The sequence below is a fragment of the Drosophila serrata genome, unplaced genomic scaffold (genome assembly GCF_035046125.1).
Source record: "Drosophila serrata isolate PLE 108 unplaced genomic scaffold, ASM3504612v1 contig_272, whole genome shotgun sequence".
In the NCBI taxonomy this organism is placed as follows: domain Eukaryota; kingdom Metazoa; phylum Arthropoda; class Insecta; order Diptera; family Drosophilidae; genus Drosophila; species Drosophila serrata.
In genome coordinates this window covers 11,761,890-11,778,436 of record NW_028257170.1, presented here as the reverse complement: position 1 = coordinate 11,778,436, position 16,547 = coordinate 11,761,890, and the positions used below count along the sequence as shown (strand labels likewise).

The window sequence follows — 16,547 nt, the reverse complement described above, 5'->3', positions numbered from 1 at the left end:
ATCACATTTTTTACACACAATTTTACTTTGCATTGATGCGTTGCACGACAAGAACAGGACGACCACTGGTCGGGGGCGGGGCGGTGTGCCCGAAGGGGGCGTGGCTGGGCGTGGCAGGGGGGGGGGAGTCGTTAGCAAAAGGCGTGGGTAGGCCCGGCATTAAAGCGTAATTATGTGTATAATTTGTTGTAATTTGCTGTGAAAAGCTTCACAAACAGCCGCCACACATGAGATGAGCGCATTTAACCAGGCCCTAACCCCCTCCCTTCCCTCCCCCCGACCATCTAGGCCATCAATCGCAACGAAAAAGTTAAATAAACTCATTAATATGCGATAATCAGGCCAGGCATTAAACGCTCCTGCGAGTGTACACAGATACACGAACGGAGAATTTCGAGTTGCATGAATGCTACCAAAAAGGGATATTTTTGATTGAGCGCAAAAAGTTTAATTAAAATGAAAAAATAAGAGGAAGCAATACAATGAAGTCCCGAATGTCCAGCACTTCTACCTATTTAAAGTATTTAATATTTCTTACAAATGATAATTACATTAAATTAATTCCTATGCAGTTATATTTTATAGGATTGGTAGAACAGAATTTTATGTAGCATATATATAAATATTTCATAGTGTAGAATAAGACAAGAAAGGAACTTTAACATAAAGTTTAAAGTTGTTATTCAAATATACCTATAGGTTTGCTTAACGATTAACTTTTCTATTAAAATGTAAAGGTAAATGATTCGATTTGTTATTATTTTTTTATTATATTAAAACTTACACATTGCAATATTGGTTTCTTACCTCCCAGTAAATTTGAATAATGTGAGAATAAAGAATTAATTAATTGAATATTATTTATTAAGATAGAAATTTTGATATACTTCCCCAAGTTAAACATTTAACGCCTATTTGTATTGTATTTGCATTTGTAAACAGTTTTTTTTGCAAAGCTTTCTCTGCAATCATTTTCATTTTCACACCCGTTTGCCCGTTTTTTTTTCCACTCGCTTTTCCTAAACTCCACATTTTCACAAGTTGGCTGCCATTCGAAATCTTTTCCTTTATGCCAATTGGCAGGTCACACCAATTGAACTTTAATCGCTGCTGACTTTTGTCATTGCTTTATCGTTTAGGCGACAACACAGGCTCCCTGCCCGTTTCCCGATTTCCCGACAATTTTCCCCGCCTCTTCCGAATTTCTCCTCTATCCCCCTTCCCAGTTCTTTTTGACCCATCATCCCCTGAAAATAGCTGCCAAAAAACGCGGTCCAGACGTAATCCCCGAACGCAGCCTTCCCCGGGTCCGGCGCTCTTTGTCTCATTGAATGGACCCTGCCACGCCCCCTTTTCAGGCCCCAGTTTCTGAATGTGTCGAATTTTTATGCCCGTCAGTTAGAAATTTTCAGCTATTTCAGCGAAAAGTAAAAAAAAGAACAGCCAGAACATTCGCGTGAGGAGAGGAGGAAAAATTTGTCGTACAAATCTTTGGAATTGCCCCACAGAGAACTATTTTCAATGCGTCGGAATCAATAAATTTTGGCCAGCTTCGCGGCAGCGTTTTGTCCGGCAATTTGGCGGAATATCCTAGATTTCCCCCCGGTCCTCTGACCGACCGCTCCGCTTCATTATCCCCCGTCGGTTGTCGATAGTTTGTCTGGGCTGTCGGTAATCGTAATTGCGGGTCTGATAAATATTAATGCCAGCTGTGTGTGCGAATTCGGATGGATCCCGTGCGCCTGAAGACGCTTTTGGCCCGAAAACGTTTTCCCCATTTCAGCTGTTTTGTCTAATGCACGTTTTATGGCCAACTTAGCACATGTACTCCTGGCTCCCACCTCGCCGTCTCCTGTGCGAGTCCTGGCCTCCTTCAGGCTCCTCAGCCTGAGCACAAATATATTATTTGAAAATATTTTCGGGTTCCGCATACTTTTGTTTTTGGCCAGAACTGGCGCAGTGTCCATAAATTTCAGTGAAAGTCATTAGCAAATAGGCTAAGGAGCTCTCCTCTTCAGCAATCTGAAAATAAATTCTCGAATTTGAAGCACGTGTGTGCTAAGAGCGGAAAAGCTAAAAAGCTAACAAGAAAAAGGGCCCCCGGAAAATATATATAAAAAAATATTCCACTATAAATGAGTAAATGAGAAGCGGTCAATTGGAAATACAAGTCTTCATTTTTCGGTATCATAATATCAATTCAATAATCAAAAGTATTTTCAATATTTTCGGAAGTCATTTCCAAGAGAAATGATTTATTATTTAAATAACAACAGAACACGTGCCAACTAAAATCAAAAGACGAGCAATAACAAATTCCAAAATTTATGAGTAATCAGTAATCAGTATCAGTTGAAACTATTGGGTTTTTGTTATTATTGTTATTATGGAAATATAAAACAGAAAACACACGAAAGTAAATATATTTATATAAAAATTTAATTTGTTAAGTGTAGTTGTGATTACAAATTAATTGCTATTACAGTATGTGCGGAAGTTATATTACTCTTGTTAATTATTATGCATTATTTTGTAAAATTACATATCTTATGTTAAAATAAATAATATAATAATAATAAATAATAAGAATAAATAATATAATGTAATATAAATAAAAATAGTTTTCGTCCGAATTGAATAATAAATTAAAGGAATTGCAAAATGTATATGAAACAATTATTTTACATATTCATGTTTATTTTTATTGTTATCGTACAAAATCAATCATGTTTCGACTCATGAGCTTATATATTAAAGAAAAATAATAATAGCAAATGAGCAGAAAATTGTTAATTGTTAATTGTTAATCAAAGCTCACTAAGCTTCAAGGTCAAGATGAATACTTTCTCTAGGGAATAATTGCAAAGATAAGAATAAAACAAAATAATATACAATTACTCAATTTGTTGATAAGAAACTGGCGCTTACTAGGAAATACAAGTCCCAAATTTAACACATTGCTTTATAGCAGTTATTGCTCAGCCAAAAGTATTGATTCTTAAAATTGTCTTTCAATGGAATTTACCCCATTTCCTTGAACTTAACTTTCCCAGAGTGCTGGCAAGGCGGTTATTTTAACTGTTTGATTGTAAAAAATGTTAATCGCCTTTTAGCTGATGCAATTCAAATGCCAATTGCGTTGCTCTCGTTCCAGGTTGCCATTATTCTGTGCCGTGTGTTTATAAATTATATTGATTCTGATTTTAGTTGAGCTAAAACTAGACGAAAGTTCAAGACACACAGACAAGAGTCACTGACAATCACGAAATTCTAGAGTACTAAGCACACGGTGAACTTTTTGTTTGATTTTTATATTTATTTTTTATTATTTTCATTTTCGGCCGGTAATTGCTCTGTTCGGAAGCTGGCTAAGACACCGTTAACGGTTATTCGCCGACACTGTCATTAATTAGCGATTAAATTCGTTTCAGACAACAATTAGCCGCACTGCAACGCGTCTATCTATGTTCAAACAAGGAATTTGACAACGGACTCTGTCGCTGGTCCAGTTAATTAGCTTTCGGGCAAATAAAATAAAAACGAATGTGACTCCAAACGCACATGGAACAAACAACAACAAAGAGACCGAGGGATAAAGTCGTTCTGGCTGCCTCTCTGTTTGCCAAGTTCTGACAGCCGTAGAAATAATAATACAACTCATTCCGAACCACTTGTTTAAACAGACGAAATCGCGAATAAGCAACTTAAAATTATTATCTCACAACAGACGCAGTGTCAATAAGAGACAACAACGCCATAATTAGTGCACAAATATATAACGTTTCTGCTTTATGTTGGCTTTTCAGAGAATTTCGGCGGAGAAACGAGCGGAGTTTCAAGACATCTTTTGCGAAGAGGATGCTGTGGGAAAAATACAATATAAAAAATAATATATTGTCAAAATATATCTTAAATCGTTTATTTTAAAGCTGGAGACTGAGCACTACTTGCATACATTCATTACCTACTTTGGTTTAAAAGGTGTTTTAACAGAGTTTATAGGCACACTCATTTTTCTTCTTGATTCAATTTGATAGCTGATATAGTTATAAGAGTTTGCCAGAATGCAGTTAATTTACAAACTTAAAAACAATATTTCCAAAGCTCAAAGTTTGAATTTCAACAATTATTTGTAAAGTCTTATGAAACATATGTGATATCTTCAATGGCACTTTCCTTTTCACACCCTTTTAATAAATTTTTACTTAAATGTATCATTTCATAATCTAGTATTAAGCGATCGTTGATATATGAACACTTTTGAACGAACTGTCTGTCATATTTGCAGAGATTTGATAAGAAACCTCTGATAAAAAGAGAACAATGCAATTCTGAAGTTAATATTATTTAAAGAGAAGAAAAATTAATCAAAATGTAAATTATAAATGAAAATTTACTGATGTACAATAAATAGAAGTTTTATAAATTTAAATATATGTGTATTGATATATTTATTTAAGCTCACAGCCACATAACCACCAGGAACCAAACCTATGATAGTAACTGGATCACCTCAACATTAAATAATAGTTAACCAAAGAAATGATATACTGGCCAGGAATAGGGCGTTTCAAGGCTAAAAATAGACCCAAAAGGGGGTTTGGTGGCACCGTTGTTTGCTACCAAAAAGCGGCGTTCCGCAAATATACTCATACATCGCGTATACGTAATTGCCTGGTTCAATGAGAAACGCCCAATTAGTGGGGTTTTTCTCGCTTTGTTTCAGAGCTGGCAAGCCTGGCTTGGAAACCCAGCTCGGAGCCGAGTTCGGTGGAAAGTGGCCAGCGAAATCGGCAATAGCAACAATAACGACACGTGACGCAACGCAGCTGTGTGTCCGAATAGACGAGCGTTGATTTATCTCTCTTTAAAGTTCTCCGTATCAAGCTGTCAACGCGTTATTTTAGCTCCAGACACGCTGTGGGTTACACGCGCCTTGCAGCTCACCCGAAAGCCAGAAGTTTGATGCCGTTAAAATCGCAATGCAGCGTAATGTGTAATTAAACAAAACAAATAAAGTGACAGAATCTCAGTGGAAAAATATATACAGACAACAAAAATCTCGTTTTCGGGTGCTTTGAATATCCGTTCTGTCGTTCTTCTTCCGTGTTGTGTTTTCTCGAAAGAAAAAGGTGTATAAAAGGTAATCCAGCCTCAAAATGATATTCGGACGCTGGACGCGTAAGCAAATACTCACGATGTTTGGCCTGGGAGCTGCCCTTGTGGGTGTTGTGATTGTGATCGGTGTCCTTAACAGCAGTGCCTCCTCCAAGGAGCTGCCCTGGAACGATGCGGCCAGATCGAAGTGCTACAAGACCAGTCCCAATACCACGCACTCCACCCTGGAGCTAGTGCACATTGTGTTTAGGCATGGCATTCGTACCCCCGTCGACACATATCCCAAGGATCCGTATCTCAAGGATGGCTTTAAGCCAACGGGCTGGGGACATGTGACCAATGTGAGTGCCAAAAAAGATTCAAGTTTACCAAGGACTTGTTCCGCTTGTGATTTTAAGTGTTTTTATCTGCTCACTCAAATCAAATTTAATTAGCCAATTATATTGGCCATGAAAATATTAAGTATTTTGACCAAAAGTTCAATATTTTATTGCTTTGTTTTTAGTCTGGAAAACGCGAACTCTTTGAAATTGGTCGTTGGCTGCATCGCCGCTATGGTGGATTTATGGGACCTTATTATAAACCCGATGTAAGCTACTATAATATTCGAAATGTCCTTTTCTAACATCCTAATTTCTTCAGCGACTGCATGCCCAGGCCACAGCCTCTCCTCGAGCTATGATGTCCTTGCAGACAACACTGGCCAGCATGTTTGAGCCACGGGGAACCCCAATGGAGTGGAACAAACACCTCAATTGGCAACCAATTCCCATTGTATCCGAACCCTTGGACGAGGATTCGGTGGGTTCATACTTATAAATTACTCATTATTTTAGCTAATAATAAGGGTTTTATTTAGCTGCTGCTGGTTCGTACACCTTGTCCCAGGTACTTCGAGGCTCTGGAGGAGGTCTTTAAGAGACCAGAAGTGATTGCAGAAACAGAACCCTATGAGCAAATGTTCCGTGAGCTCACGAATTTAACTGGAAAATTGGTTCAGAGTGCCGAGGATATTAATTCCCTCTATATAACCCTATTGGCTGAACAGGAATTTGGTTATAAACTGCCAGATTGGACCAAGGATTACTTTCCAGATCGCATGCAATTCCTGGCCGAGCAAAGTTACGTTTACAATGCCTACACGCCCGAGATGCAGAAGATCAAGGGAGGTCCTTTTCTCAAGAAAATGTACAAGGAGATGTTAGCCAAGAGAGCCGGCACTTTGAAGCCAAAGGATAGAGGAATGTATATCTACACAGGTCACGACTGGACTGTGGGCAACATATTGTCCGCTCTGGGGGTTTGGAAGCGCCAAATGCCCAGATTCGCTGTGATGGCCATCTTTGAGACTCACAGGGACAAGGAGACGGGGGAATATTATGTGGAGGTAAGTGATAATAATTGCTGTGCCTGTGTACATATATGGAGGTAAAACCTCCTAATAAATGCTATAGAGTTTCACCTAATTTTCTCTCTTTGTAACCGCAGATCTTTCTCCGGAATGACGAGCACGGATGCGTGGAGCAGCTGCAACTGAAGGACTGCGATCTGAGGTGTCCACTGAGTCGCCTGATCGAACTGAGTGCAGATGTTCTGCCCAACGAGTCGGTGGAGCAGAGGTGCCGACCCCATGACCCTAACTTCGTGGAGCCGCCACCGCGTATAATCGATCAGATTGGCCGATAGAGAGAAGCATCTAGCCAAAAAGTGAAATGTTTGCACTCAGTATTACCATTATATGCATATACTCCACAGAATAAAAATCCCCAAAAACATATATATAACAGACCAGAAGATCGTTGAGTTAATTCCTTGGGAGTGGGGGAATGATTTTCGTGTGAAACTAATTAAATTGAATTTTTTGTGAAATGTTTGCTATTGTAGTTGATGATTGTGCTGATTGAGCGCTCGCTCTTCGCTGCTCTTATCTATATAAGTATATGAATGTATTTGCCAGAGCGACTACATAATCGAGACTTAAAAGCAGTCCGCAGTTCTATTGATGCAGTCACTCAACGCACAAGCCCCAACGAAGTCGGTCCACTTAATTCCCAACGATTTGCACAATTTAGCTTGCGAAAATGCTAAAGTTCCTTAGCTTGCTGCTCGTCGTGAGCTGTTTCTTGATGGTTCGCGGTGGTGTTATCGAGATTCCCGAGGAAGTTAGCCAGGTTATTGAGGATATTTCCAAGACTCCAGAGGTCTCACCCCTACACAAAAGCAGTGAAAGTAACTCAACCCTAAGGCTGGTGCATGTGGTAAATATGTGGAAAAAGTAAAAAATAATTAAGAATTAGTGCTCGTTATAAATTTGCTAACTAAGCCAGTCAACAGACCATATAATTATACCAAAATCTGATAAATTATTTTGTGACAAATTGTTGTTAAGTCATATAAACAAAAAACTCTCTTAAGTTAGCCGTGATTCCCTAAATGTTCTCTTAAAAGCACCACTCGGGACACCCCAAGCGAAACCAGCTTGCAGTTCAAGCGGCGTATACGTAATATTGCATTAAGTACCAAGACCTGAAACCGGTTTACTGGAACTTAAACTTCAAATTTATGGGGCAACTCATTGTATAATTTGTTTCCCCCATTTCAATTTGCATAATTATAACTCAATTAAATTAAATAATACGCAAATAAATCGATGTGGGTGCATAAATAATTTCCCATTAAAATCAGTGTTGGCATGTGCTTAATTAAAGGCAAAGATATAATTAATTACTTTGAAATTACCTTTCCTGGTGAATTGTTCTTAGCCACACATAGCTGGGAAAAAATATCATTAGTGAATTTAATTTAAAAAATATTTTTGTCAGACTTATTATTTTATAACTACATTTAATTAAAGGAGTTTTTCATTCATATATTCAGATATTTATCTTCATAAATTATTAATTAATTTATTCAGAGGCACATGCAAGTTACTATATGAAAGTGAAGTCAGAAAACTTATACTTATTACATAGTCTTCGTTTCAAATTAATTATATATACCTTGATATAGATTTGGTTTTACCATATTTATCATATATATTTATTCTCCGCCAGCTGTTTCGCCATGGCCCTCGCACTCCCGTCAACACTTATCCGAAAGATCCGTATATCAACGAGACCTATGAGCCCTACGGATGGGGGGCACTCACCAATGTGAGTATTGGGCAAACACAAACAAGATTGCCGAAATTAAAATGCAATTTCCATTTGACAGGGTGCTAAAGTGGAGCTGTATAAAATAGGCAAACAACTGCGTCAGCGCTATAAAGATTTCCTGGACCCCTACTATCAGCCCGATGTACGATAAGTGGAGCAAGCTCAGGGGCATTAAGCGTAATCAGTCCGTTGCCATTCCAGATGATCCGTGCCCAATCTTCGGAGTCACCACGCACCCTGATGTCAATGCAAATGGTGCTCGCTGGACTCTTTCCTCCAGAGAACACGCCCATGGAGTGGAACCTGATGCTCAACTGGCAGCCCATACCCATTGTGATGGAGCCCGAGGAAACAGATGTGGTAAGTATTTAGAATGTTGGCTCTACAGATATTTAAAGAATACTATATATTGTATGGTGAATTCATGAAATATAATTCCTATTTGCAGCGCATAAGGATGAAGGCACCGTGTCCCCGCTACGAGGAGGCAGTTTCGGAGGTGATGAACCTGCCGGAGGTTAAGCAGCTGCACGCCGAGAACTCCCAGCTGCTGCAGGAACTGACCAACCACACCGGACTCAATGTGACCTATGCCCATGATGTCACCAACATATTCATCTCACTGCTCTCTGAGCAGACTTATGGCCTGGATTTGCCCCCATGGACCAAGGACTATTTCCCCGCTAAGATGCTACCCTTGGCGGGAAAGTCATATGTCTACGATGCGTATACGCCCGAGTTGCGGAGGATGAAGGGAGGTTTCTTTGTGGAGCTACTTCTTAAACAAATCCAGGCCAAGATCTCCGGAAAGTTAGAGCCTAAGGATCGCAAAATGTTCTTATCCTGTGGTCATGACTGGACCATTACAAATGTCCTATCAGCCTTGGATGTTTGGAGTGCTCAGATGCCCCGGTTTTCGGCTTTGATCGCCTTTGAGTTGCATCAAAAGTCCGAAAATGGAGAGTATTTCCTTGAGATCTACTTCCAGAACGATCCTGAGGAAGAGCCACAGCAGCTGCAAATTCCAGGATGTGACAAACAGTGTCCCATTGAAAAGTTACTGAAGCTAATCAAGGACATTTTACCCAATGCGCCCTACGAAGAGCTGTGCAGGGCCAAGGGCACCCTAGAGGCAGCCAAGATCAGCTATCATTAGAGAGCAGAGTTCCATGATTGATGATCTTTGATCATTGTGCAGTATTAAGATTATATAAACAAGAAATATAAATAGCACTTAGATGTATCTTTAATTCAAGTGTTTGATTGATGGGCACGCAAGGGAGGTGTATGTATTTATTAAATTAGTTTTTTAGGTGTGAGTTTAACAAGTTTGATGATGAAACAAATTAGCAGGAGGTGTATTGGAAACTTTGACTACTGAAAATAAAGATTTTATAACGTTCAATATTGTTGACAATATTTTAATATGCAAAAATCAGTAGAATATCTAATGGGATTTTCTTCTAACCCCTAATGATTAAAAATATATTTTTATTAATAAAACAGAAAACCGATTTTTAGCAGCGACTTATTAAGACTTATAAGATTTTCCAGGATTTTTTCAGACTCAAGATCAAGACGTCTTCAAGTGTTTTAAAATTAGCCAAAAATTAAAAAAATATATAACTGAAAATAGGGGGAAATACATGTAAGTCTTTAGCATAGAGAATTATATTATTTGTTTGCTAAATTATACTTTTTTGTGGCATACTTTCAGGCAAAATTGATGGTAAAGAGGGATGTGTCTAGGAAAAATAATTACATTTACATATTAACATACAGCATCCATGTTGAAAATAAGGACTTTAATTAAAAATTTGGTACCTTAAAATAAAGTGAAGTAAAAAGTGATAAGAGGAATTTTACAGCAATAAAAAGCAATCATATAATTTTTAAACAAATAACATTGAAATGTTCATGGTATTTGTATATTATAACATATTTGCTTAAATAAAATAATTTTTAAAACTTTTTTTTAATGGAAAATCTTGATAACCATTGTGTATATCTTAATCAACCCTCTCTCCCCATTGGAACCCACATCCATCATATAAAAAGTGTTCAATCCCACTTAAATCCAAACAGTTGGCATTTGCGGCTTCACTCACTCGGATCGGAAGTAAATCACCAAACGGCATACAAACAAATCATTACAAAAGGGCAAATGGACACCAGCACCACCACCACCACCATCACCACCACCACCACCACCACTTCCACTCCACAAAAGCTTCCGGACCAGCCGCCAGCCCAGCCCCGAGAAGCGATATTCAAGTTCGGCAATTAAGCAACGCGAATGGATATCGCGGAATTAGCATAATGCTCGATCGGGAGGTACGGCGATTTATTATCGGAGTGATTACACACGCAGGTCGGATGACAAATTCGTTGGTATTTCGGCGCCAGCCAGGAGAGTGCGGGTAAAGAATTAATCCGAGAGTTCATATAAATTAAAAGACGCCTCAAACGCTTCGGCATTGTTGTCGGCCTCCGGGGCTTCTGGTCTTCATTCCCCTCGGTCAGACACACATGTTACTCTATAGTGACCATACAATAGACGCGCGGCCACAGTGACAAATAGAATAATAGTGATAAAAGAGAGCGCTGACGGTGACGAAAGCATTTGGCGATAATGGAACGATAAAAGAGTCAAACGCTCGACTTTTCGACTCTTGCAATGACACTCACCCCGCAGTGTTCCGGACGATAGTGCTCGCGTGCCACCTTCGGAGAAGTCGAACATTTAAATATTACCTTAGTGCCTATCGGCCTAGGCCTTAGCTACATATTCGAGGGCAAACAGGAGATAGTAGTAGCTAGTACACTCAAAGAAACACTTGCCACCACAAAAAAACCCGTTGTCTCCGGTGCCTCTGTGTAAATAAGCTAGTTCGCGGCTTAATTAATTCGTAGCTAAATAGACGCAAAAATAGACAAAGTTCGAGCGAACGGCGGTCATAACAAGTTAGTCTTCGATCTGTCCCGAGACCGTTGACTCCCCCAAGAAGCGAGCCCGAGACCGGAGCGCGAAGCCGGAGAATTGACCAGGTCGGAGAATCGGAGCCCCTGACAAATTCCACGAGTATAAAGCCCGGCCACCAAAATGCCGCAATCGCATTTCACTCGGAGGCATTGTCTAGCGATGACTGGCGGATTAATTACATCGGCGGTTCTCATCTGGTGCCTTGCTCACTCGTCAGTCGAGTCGTCCGGCAAGCTCTACGATCCCGGCACTGATAAATCCACGCTCGAGCTCCTCCATGTGGTAAGTCGGTGCACATTGTCAATCAATTCGAATCGAATTTAAATCAGAGAATCTGAAATTAAAAAATTTAATTATAAACACGAGTCTGGAACACAAAACAGCTGTGCAGCTAAACTACAAGTGATTAGTGATTACTAAACTCTCTTGAAAATATCAAATTCAGTGAATGTTTTAACAGTGGCTCAGGATTTGAATTCTTTCTTATCAGTTGGTAAAATAAAAGAAGTTTAAGTCCTTTGGCTTGAAGGAGTATTTTTAGTAAAGAAATGATCCAAGCCTAAAGCCTGAAAAGGAATTTGTGAAGTTCAATTAAAAAATTCAGTGCTACACAGATACCAATTATATTTGAATTTAAATTAATATTGTAAAAAAATGTAAAACTAATTGATGCATTTTCTGGTAGAACACAAATAATTCGAGTTCACAAAACATATATACATTCTTTGTCGTCATAATAATATTATGAAATGCAAAATATATGTAAATAAGTGATTTGCACGGTTTCTCCTGCAATTTTACCCTGCAGTTATGTATTAGTACCGGTCAGTAATAAAAATTGTGATATTTTAGGCATTTTCCAGATATTTAAACAATTTATTTAGTTTATGAAATACCTCTTAACAACATAAAAAATCATATCAAAATGTAATTTTTTGTATTTGTTGAACTATCAGTAGAGGCAAAATACAGACCTCCCATAAATTGATATCACCTGGGAGAAAAACAAGTTTACTGTGATAAAGCCCACACACACACATTGTGGCGTATATTTTTTAAGTCATATATTACATATCCTAAAAAAAAGTCAATTAGCACCGCTTCAACTAATATTCCGGCGTCAGCAATAATCTTTTCAGTTAAAATCCAGCTGATAACGAACATTATTACATTACGGCAGTGGCTCAAAAAATTGTGTTTACCGCATTGAGAAATGCCATGGCATTGACATTTACGTGCTCAGTAAAAACACACATTCTGTTGATAAAGCATTTGTTTATAAACATTTTAAGCGAAAGTGCAAGGGAGGGCACTTTTTTTTTGTAGCCGTGTGTAAAGTCATAATTATGATTGTAGTATACAATTTAGCGAACTGTCAGCTCCGGTAGCAGATAAGACTCGATTCGGTCATTTAATCGCAGTCATCAGTACGGAAAGTGAACTTGTTTGGAAAAGATATGTACGTATAGCTGGTGGAATGCCAGAAGACCTGGCTTTTATCACTTGTATTATATCAGCTGTTTGAGCCATATGTCTGACTTAATTCGATCCATTCGGATAACGTGGCATTGTATGTTATAATAATTAACAACTGACGATCGAGTGCAGCCAGGCGAGAAGTTCAGCTGAGAATATTTCTCAAGCGGCAGATAATTCTTTTACAGCAAATTGAGTTAAAAGTGAGTTGGTTTTATAAAGTTTGGGCTGACCTTGGGAAAATCAATTGGCTTTTAATGGCTGCTAATGGAAACCCGGGCGAAATCCAATTAAAGAATGCAAAAATAAAAATACAACAAATTATCAAATTAGTTGGCGTGATGCACACTTTTTCATTCCAGCTGTGTAATTACGTAAATACTTTTATTCAGTCGTGATAAAACAGGCAAACCTGTATATGCGCATATATTAAATATTCTGCCAAAATAACTCTTACTTTAATTAAGTCGATTTTGAACTTCAGCAGCTCGTACATCTTTGAAAGACCCACAAAAACAACACCACAAAAATTAATTACAAACCCGAAAAACCAAACAAAACCAAAGCAAAATGAAAAACGAAAAACCGGCTCCCCAAATTACAGTTCGCACAAAAAACCAGTCCCCTCATTCAAACGTAAAATAAAATAATAAAACAAAACTGCGACGCACTTTTGCTTTTTGTGTGAGCTACGAACTGGAAACCCATTTACCACAGTCGCAGAATAATGTGCTAGAAAAGGCTATAGACACAGTCCGATCCAGAGATCAGGGCTGACCTTCTAGCGAGGCGCCGTCTTATCAGCACGAGATTTAAAGCAATTAAACGGAAAAGCAATCGATCGATCAGGGAAAACATTTCCGTGAAAATCTGGGGTCGCACAAGCCAAAGATGCGTATTAATCATCGCGTGTGTGGAGTGTCTTCAGCTCTTTTAATATACATTTAAGTAATAATTAACAAGAGCACAAATTATGTAGATTAGCCAGGGAGAAAACTATTGATGTTTATGTTAGTGTTAGGAAATGAAAGTAGTTAATTAAGGTATTCTTGCAACTTAAAAGCAATCAAACATTTACACTTCAATGCAGACCATTAATTTATTATAATTTTAATAGAAGTCACTTTTTTTTAAAAGAAACAATCCACCCATTGTCTGCCAGCTAATTAATGTGTTTCTGCCTTTCGATTGTCAGGCATGTCTGTATTTATTTTCGTCCTGCAGTGTGGCGAATCCATTTGACTAATAAAAATTGTAATTGCTAAACTTCAGGTATTCCGACATGGACCACGAACGCCGGCGGATACGTATCCAAAGGATCCGCATGTAAATGAGACCTACTATCCATTTGGCTGGGGACAAGTAACAAATGTGAGTGCAGAAAAAGTTGGAAGTTGGGCAGCACAAACTTTTGCCTCGTCATCCCCCAAGCCCAAGCCCAACCAAGCCCCCTTAGCCCAGTCCCACATCTCCCCCTAGCAAAGCATTTAAATAAATTGAAATGCAAATGTTTGCTGGTAGAGCCAAGGGAACTAGGGGGGAGGGAGGTGGTGGAGGTGGTGGTGCTGGGCTGAGGGGGGAAGGCTGCATTAACATATACACATGCATATGTTTATGCAATTGCAAAAATGCAAGGCATTTATTATTTTATAACACTTCTCTCCATCTCTGTCTCTGCCTCGGACGCTCTCCGCCGGCTCTCCAATTCTACAATTCCCCGCTTCTGGTGTTGTCTCACGTGCCATCCGCTCATGCCATGCAATAAATCAACGCTCCAGAATGGCAAACGCGAGCTGTTCAACATTGGTACTTGGCTGCGTAAGCGTTATGGCAAATTTCTGGCGCCCAACTACAGTCCCGATGTGAGTAAGCAGTCACTAACGAACCGACAAGGAAACACACTACACTGAGAGAAAGCAATTCAGTTGCGAAGTCCTTTTTTTACAACAAATTTTTGCAATAATTGTTGTCTTGCAATTTTATTTTTTCATCAAAACTGCACGAAAATCTTAGGTTTTACTATTTCAAATTGATATTACTAATGAGGTAAATTTATTATATTTATAATCTTAAAGTATAGAATCAAATAAGATAACAAACTTAGTATTATTACATATCTTTGCACTCAATTGGTATGAACTAATTAATTATTTTAAAGCAGCGGCAATATTAATTTTCAAAAATATATTTAAAACCATTAAAAAGGTATCTAAAATGATGTTAAAATTTTTAAAAAATATCAATGCATACTTTTATACTTTTATACACCTATTTAAAAATTTTAAATATCCCACTAAAGCACTTGAATATAATTTTAATACATCGTCACATAATGATTTTATTTTGTGCAGTGCTTAGCAACGCAGTGTTTTCTCTCGGTGTATCCGCTCCACACACCCGTACCAACACGTCCGTGAGGCGGTGTCCTGATAGTGCGGACGTTTACAAATTGCAAAGCTCAAGCGCGCTTGGCTCATCACTCAATTCCTTCCTTTCTCCTTCTACTTCTCTTTTTCCCTTTCCATATCCGTTTCGCCGCTTCCTCTTCCGCTTTCTTTTGCCTCGATAGTTGGTCCACGCTCAGGCAACGGGTGTTCCGCGGACCCACATGACCATGCAGACTGTTTTGGCCGCCTTCTTTCCGCCGAAGGGCACGGACATGGAGTGGAATAGTCGGTTTAATTGGCAGCCCATACCTGTCTTCTCCCAGGAGCTCAATGAGGACACGGTGCGTATACGTGATGGCCAAAGTGATTAATCGAAAGTATCGGTTCCACAGTGCAGATCTATCTTTAAGTGATGGCAACACAACTATAGATTATAAATCGATAGATAACATATACTCAATTTAAATCAGTTCTTAACTTAATATATATATAAATACATTTTCCAGTTGCTGCTCGTTCGCACTTCATGTCCCCGATATTATGAGGCCCTTAATGAAGTCTACGAGCTACCTGAGGTGAAAGCAGAAATCGCTCCCTACCTGCAAATGTTCAAGGAGTTGGAAGAACACACCGGCCTGAGCTTCAAGGAACCCGAGGATGTGCAATCTCTATATTTGACCCTGCTGGCCGAGCAGGAATGGGGTCTGAAGTTGCCCGAATGGACCCATTCGTACTTCCCCGAGAAAATGCAGTTCCTGGCCGAACAGAGTTACATTTACAACGTCTACACACCCGAGATGCAGAAGATCAAGGGTGGGCCCTTCCTCAAGAAGATGTTCGACGAAATGCAGCAGAAGAAGAACGGAACCCTGAAGCCCAGTGGCCGGAAGCTGTTCATCTACACGGGCCACGACTCGACGGTGGTGAATGTTCTCTCCGCCCTGAAGGTCTGGGAGCGACAGCTGCCACGCTACTCCTCCATGGTCCTATTCGAGCTGCATAAAAATAAGGAAACCGGTGATTACTGGGTGGAGATATACTTCCGGAACGATCCCAAAGCTCCAGCCCAGAAGCTGACAGTGCCCGGCTGTGAGTTCCAGTGCCCCTTGGAAAAGCTGCTGGAGCTGGCCAAGGATGTGGTGCCCACGGAAGCGGATGCCAAGCGGTGCGAGTCTCGAAACATGGGCTTCACAGAGCCACCTCTGCGAGGGCCATGAAAACCAGAATCTAGTCCCCAAGGAAAATTCGAAAAGGTGCTACAATTCTCAGGGAGTGGGACTGCCACAGGCCCACCAATAAGCCACATCCACCAAGTTAGGTCAATAGTTTAGTTTAAGCTGAATAAAGCGATACCCATTGTGGGTTACTTCAAAATATATTGAAAAGTTGATTTAATATAAATAAATTAATAATATACATTTTCAGAAT

The 16,547-nt window shown here is 39.4% G+C and overlaps 3 protein-coding genes and 1 long non-coding RNA gene across 4 annotated transcripts; all 4 read left to right on the top strand.

The window, feature by feature from the left end:
* The first annotated feature begins 3,120 nt into the window (after positions 1 to 3,120).
* Positions 3,121 to 3,932, top strand: LOC147643573 (uncharacterized). The gene is made up of 2 exons (XR_015272054.1): positions 3,121 to 3,289; positions 3,807 to 3,932. It is a non-coding gene; the product is annotated as an uncharacterized LOC147643573 (long non-coding RNA).
* A 629-nt stretch (positions 3,933 to 4,561) lies between these two features.
* Positions 4,562 to 6,912, top strand: LOC110190394 (venom acid phosphatase Acph-1). Its single transcript, XM_020960847.2, has 5 exons — positions 4,562 to 5,459; positions 5,624 to 5,707; positions 5,761 to 5,919; positions 5,978 to 6,505; positions 6,607 to 6,912. Exons 1-5 carry the CDS (start codon positions 5,160 to 5,162, stop codon positions 6,802 to 6,804), a joined length of 1,269 nt encoding a protein of 422 aa, XP_020816506.1. The 5' UTR covers positions 4,562 to 5,159; the 3' UTR covers positions 6,805 to 6,912.
* A 169-nt stretch (positions 6,913 to 7,081) lies between these two features.
* On the top strand, positions 7,082 to 9,523 carry LOC110190395 (lysosomal acid phosphatase). Its single transcript, XM_020960848.2, has 5 exons — positions 7,082 to 7,376; positions 8,172 to 8,270; positions 8,332 to 8,415; positions 8,475 to 8,633; positions 8,722 to 9,523. Exons 1-5 carry the CDS (start codon positions 7,200 to 7,202, stop codon positions 9,427 to 9,429), a joined length of 1,227 nt encoding a protein of 408 aa, XP_020816507.2. The 5' UTR covers positions 7,082 to 7,199; the 3' UTR covers positions 9,430 to 9,523.
* A 17-nt stretch (positions 9,524 to 9,540) lies between these two features.
* On the top strand, positions 9,541 to 16,495 carry LOC110190396 (venom acid phosphatase Acph-1). The gene is made up of 5 exons (XM_020960849.2): positions 9,541 to 11,538; positions 14,005 to 14,103; positions 14,511 to 14,594; positions 15,302 to 15,460; positions 15,626 to 16,495. Exons 1-5 carry the CDS (start codon positions 11,377 to 11,379, stop codon positions 16,334 to 16,336), a joined length of 1,215 nt encoding a protein of 404 aa, XP_020816508.2. The 5' UTR covers positions 9,541 to 11,376; the 3' UTR covers positions 16,337 to 16,495.
* Positions 16,496 to 16,547: the final 52 nt, after the last annotated feature.

Bases quoted from the DNA above. Each gene is read 5' to 3' on its own strand.
- LOC110190396 (XM_020960849.2), top strand. From the start codon at position 11,377: ATGCCGCAATCGCATTTCACTCGGAGGCATTGTCTAGCGATGACTGGC. The intron at 14,595-15,301 runs GTGAGTAAGCAG...TTGCCTCGATAG, and splicing joins CGCCCAACTACAGTCCCGAT to TTGGTCCACGCTCAGGCAAC. The intron at 15,461-15,625 runs GTGCGTATACGT...TACATTTTCCAG, and splicing joins AGGAGCTCAATGAGGACACG to TTGCTGCTCGTTCGCACTTC.
- LOC110190395 (XM_020960848.2), top strand. From the start codon at position 7,200: ATGCTAAAGTTCCTTAGCTTGCTGCTCGTCGTGAGCTGTTTCTTGATG. The intron at 7,377-8,171 runs GTAAATATGTGG...ATTCTCCGCCAG, and splicing joins CCCTAAGGCTGGTGCATGTG to CTGTTTCGCCATGGCCCTCG. The intron at 8,634-8,721 runs GTAAGTATTTAG...TCCTATTTGCAG, and splicing joins AGCCCGAGGAAACAGATGTG to CGCATAAGGATGAAGGCACC.
- LOC110190394 (XM_020960847.2), top strand. From the start codon at position 5,160: ATGATATTCGGACGCTGGACGCGTAAGCAAATACTCACGATGTTTGGC. The intron at 5,460-5,623 runs GTGAGTGCCAAA...CTTTGTTTTTAG, and splicing joins GCTGGGGACATGTGACCAAT to TCTGGAAAACGCGAACTCTT. The intron at 6,506-6,606 runs GTAAGTGATAAT...TTGTAACCGCAG, and splicing joins CGGGGGAATATTATGTGGAG to ATCTTTCTCCGGAATGACGA.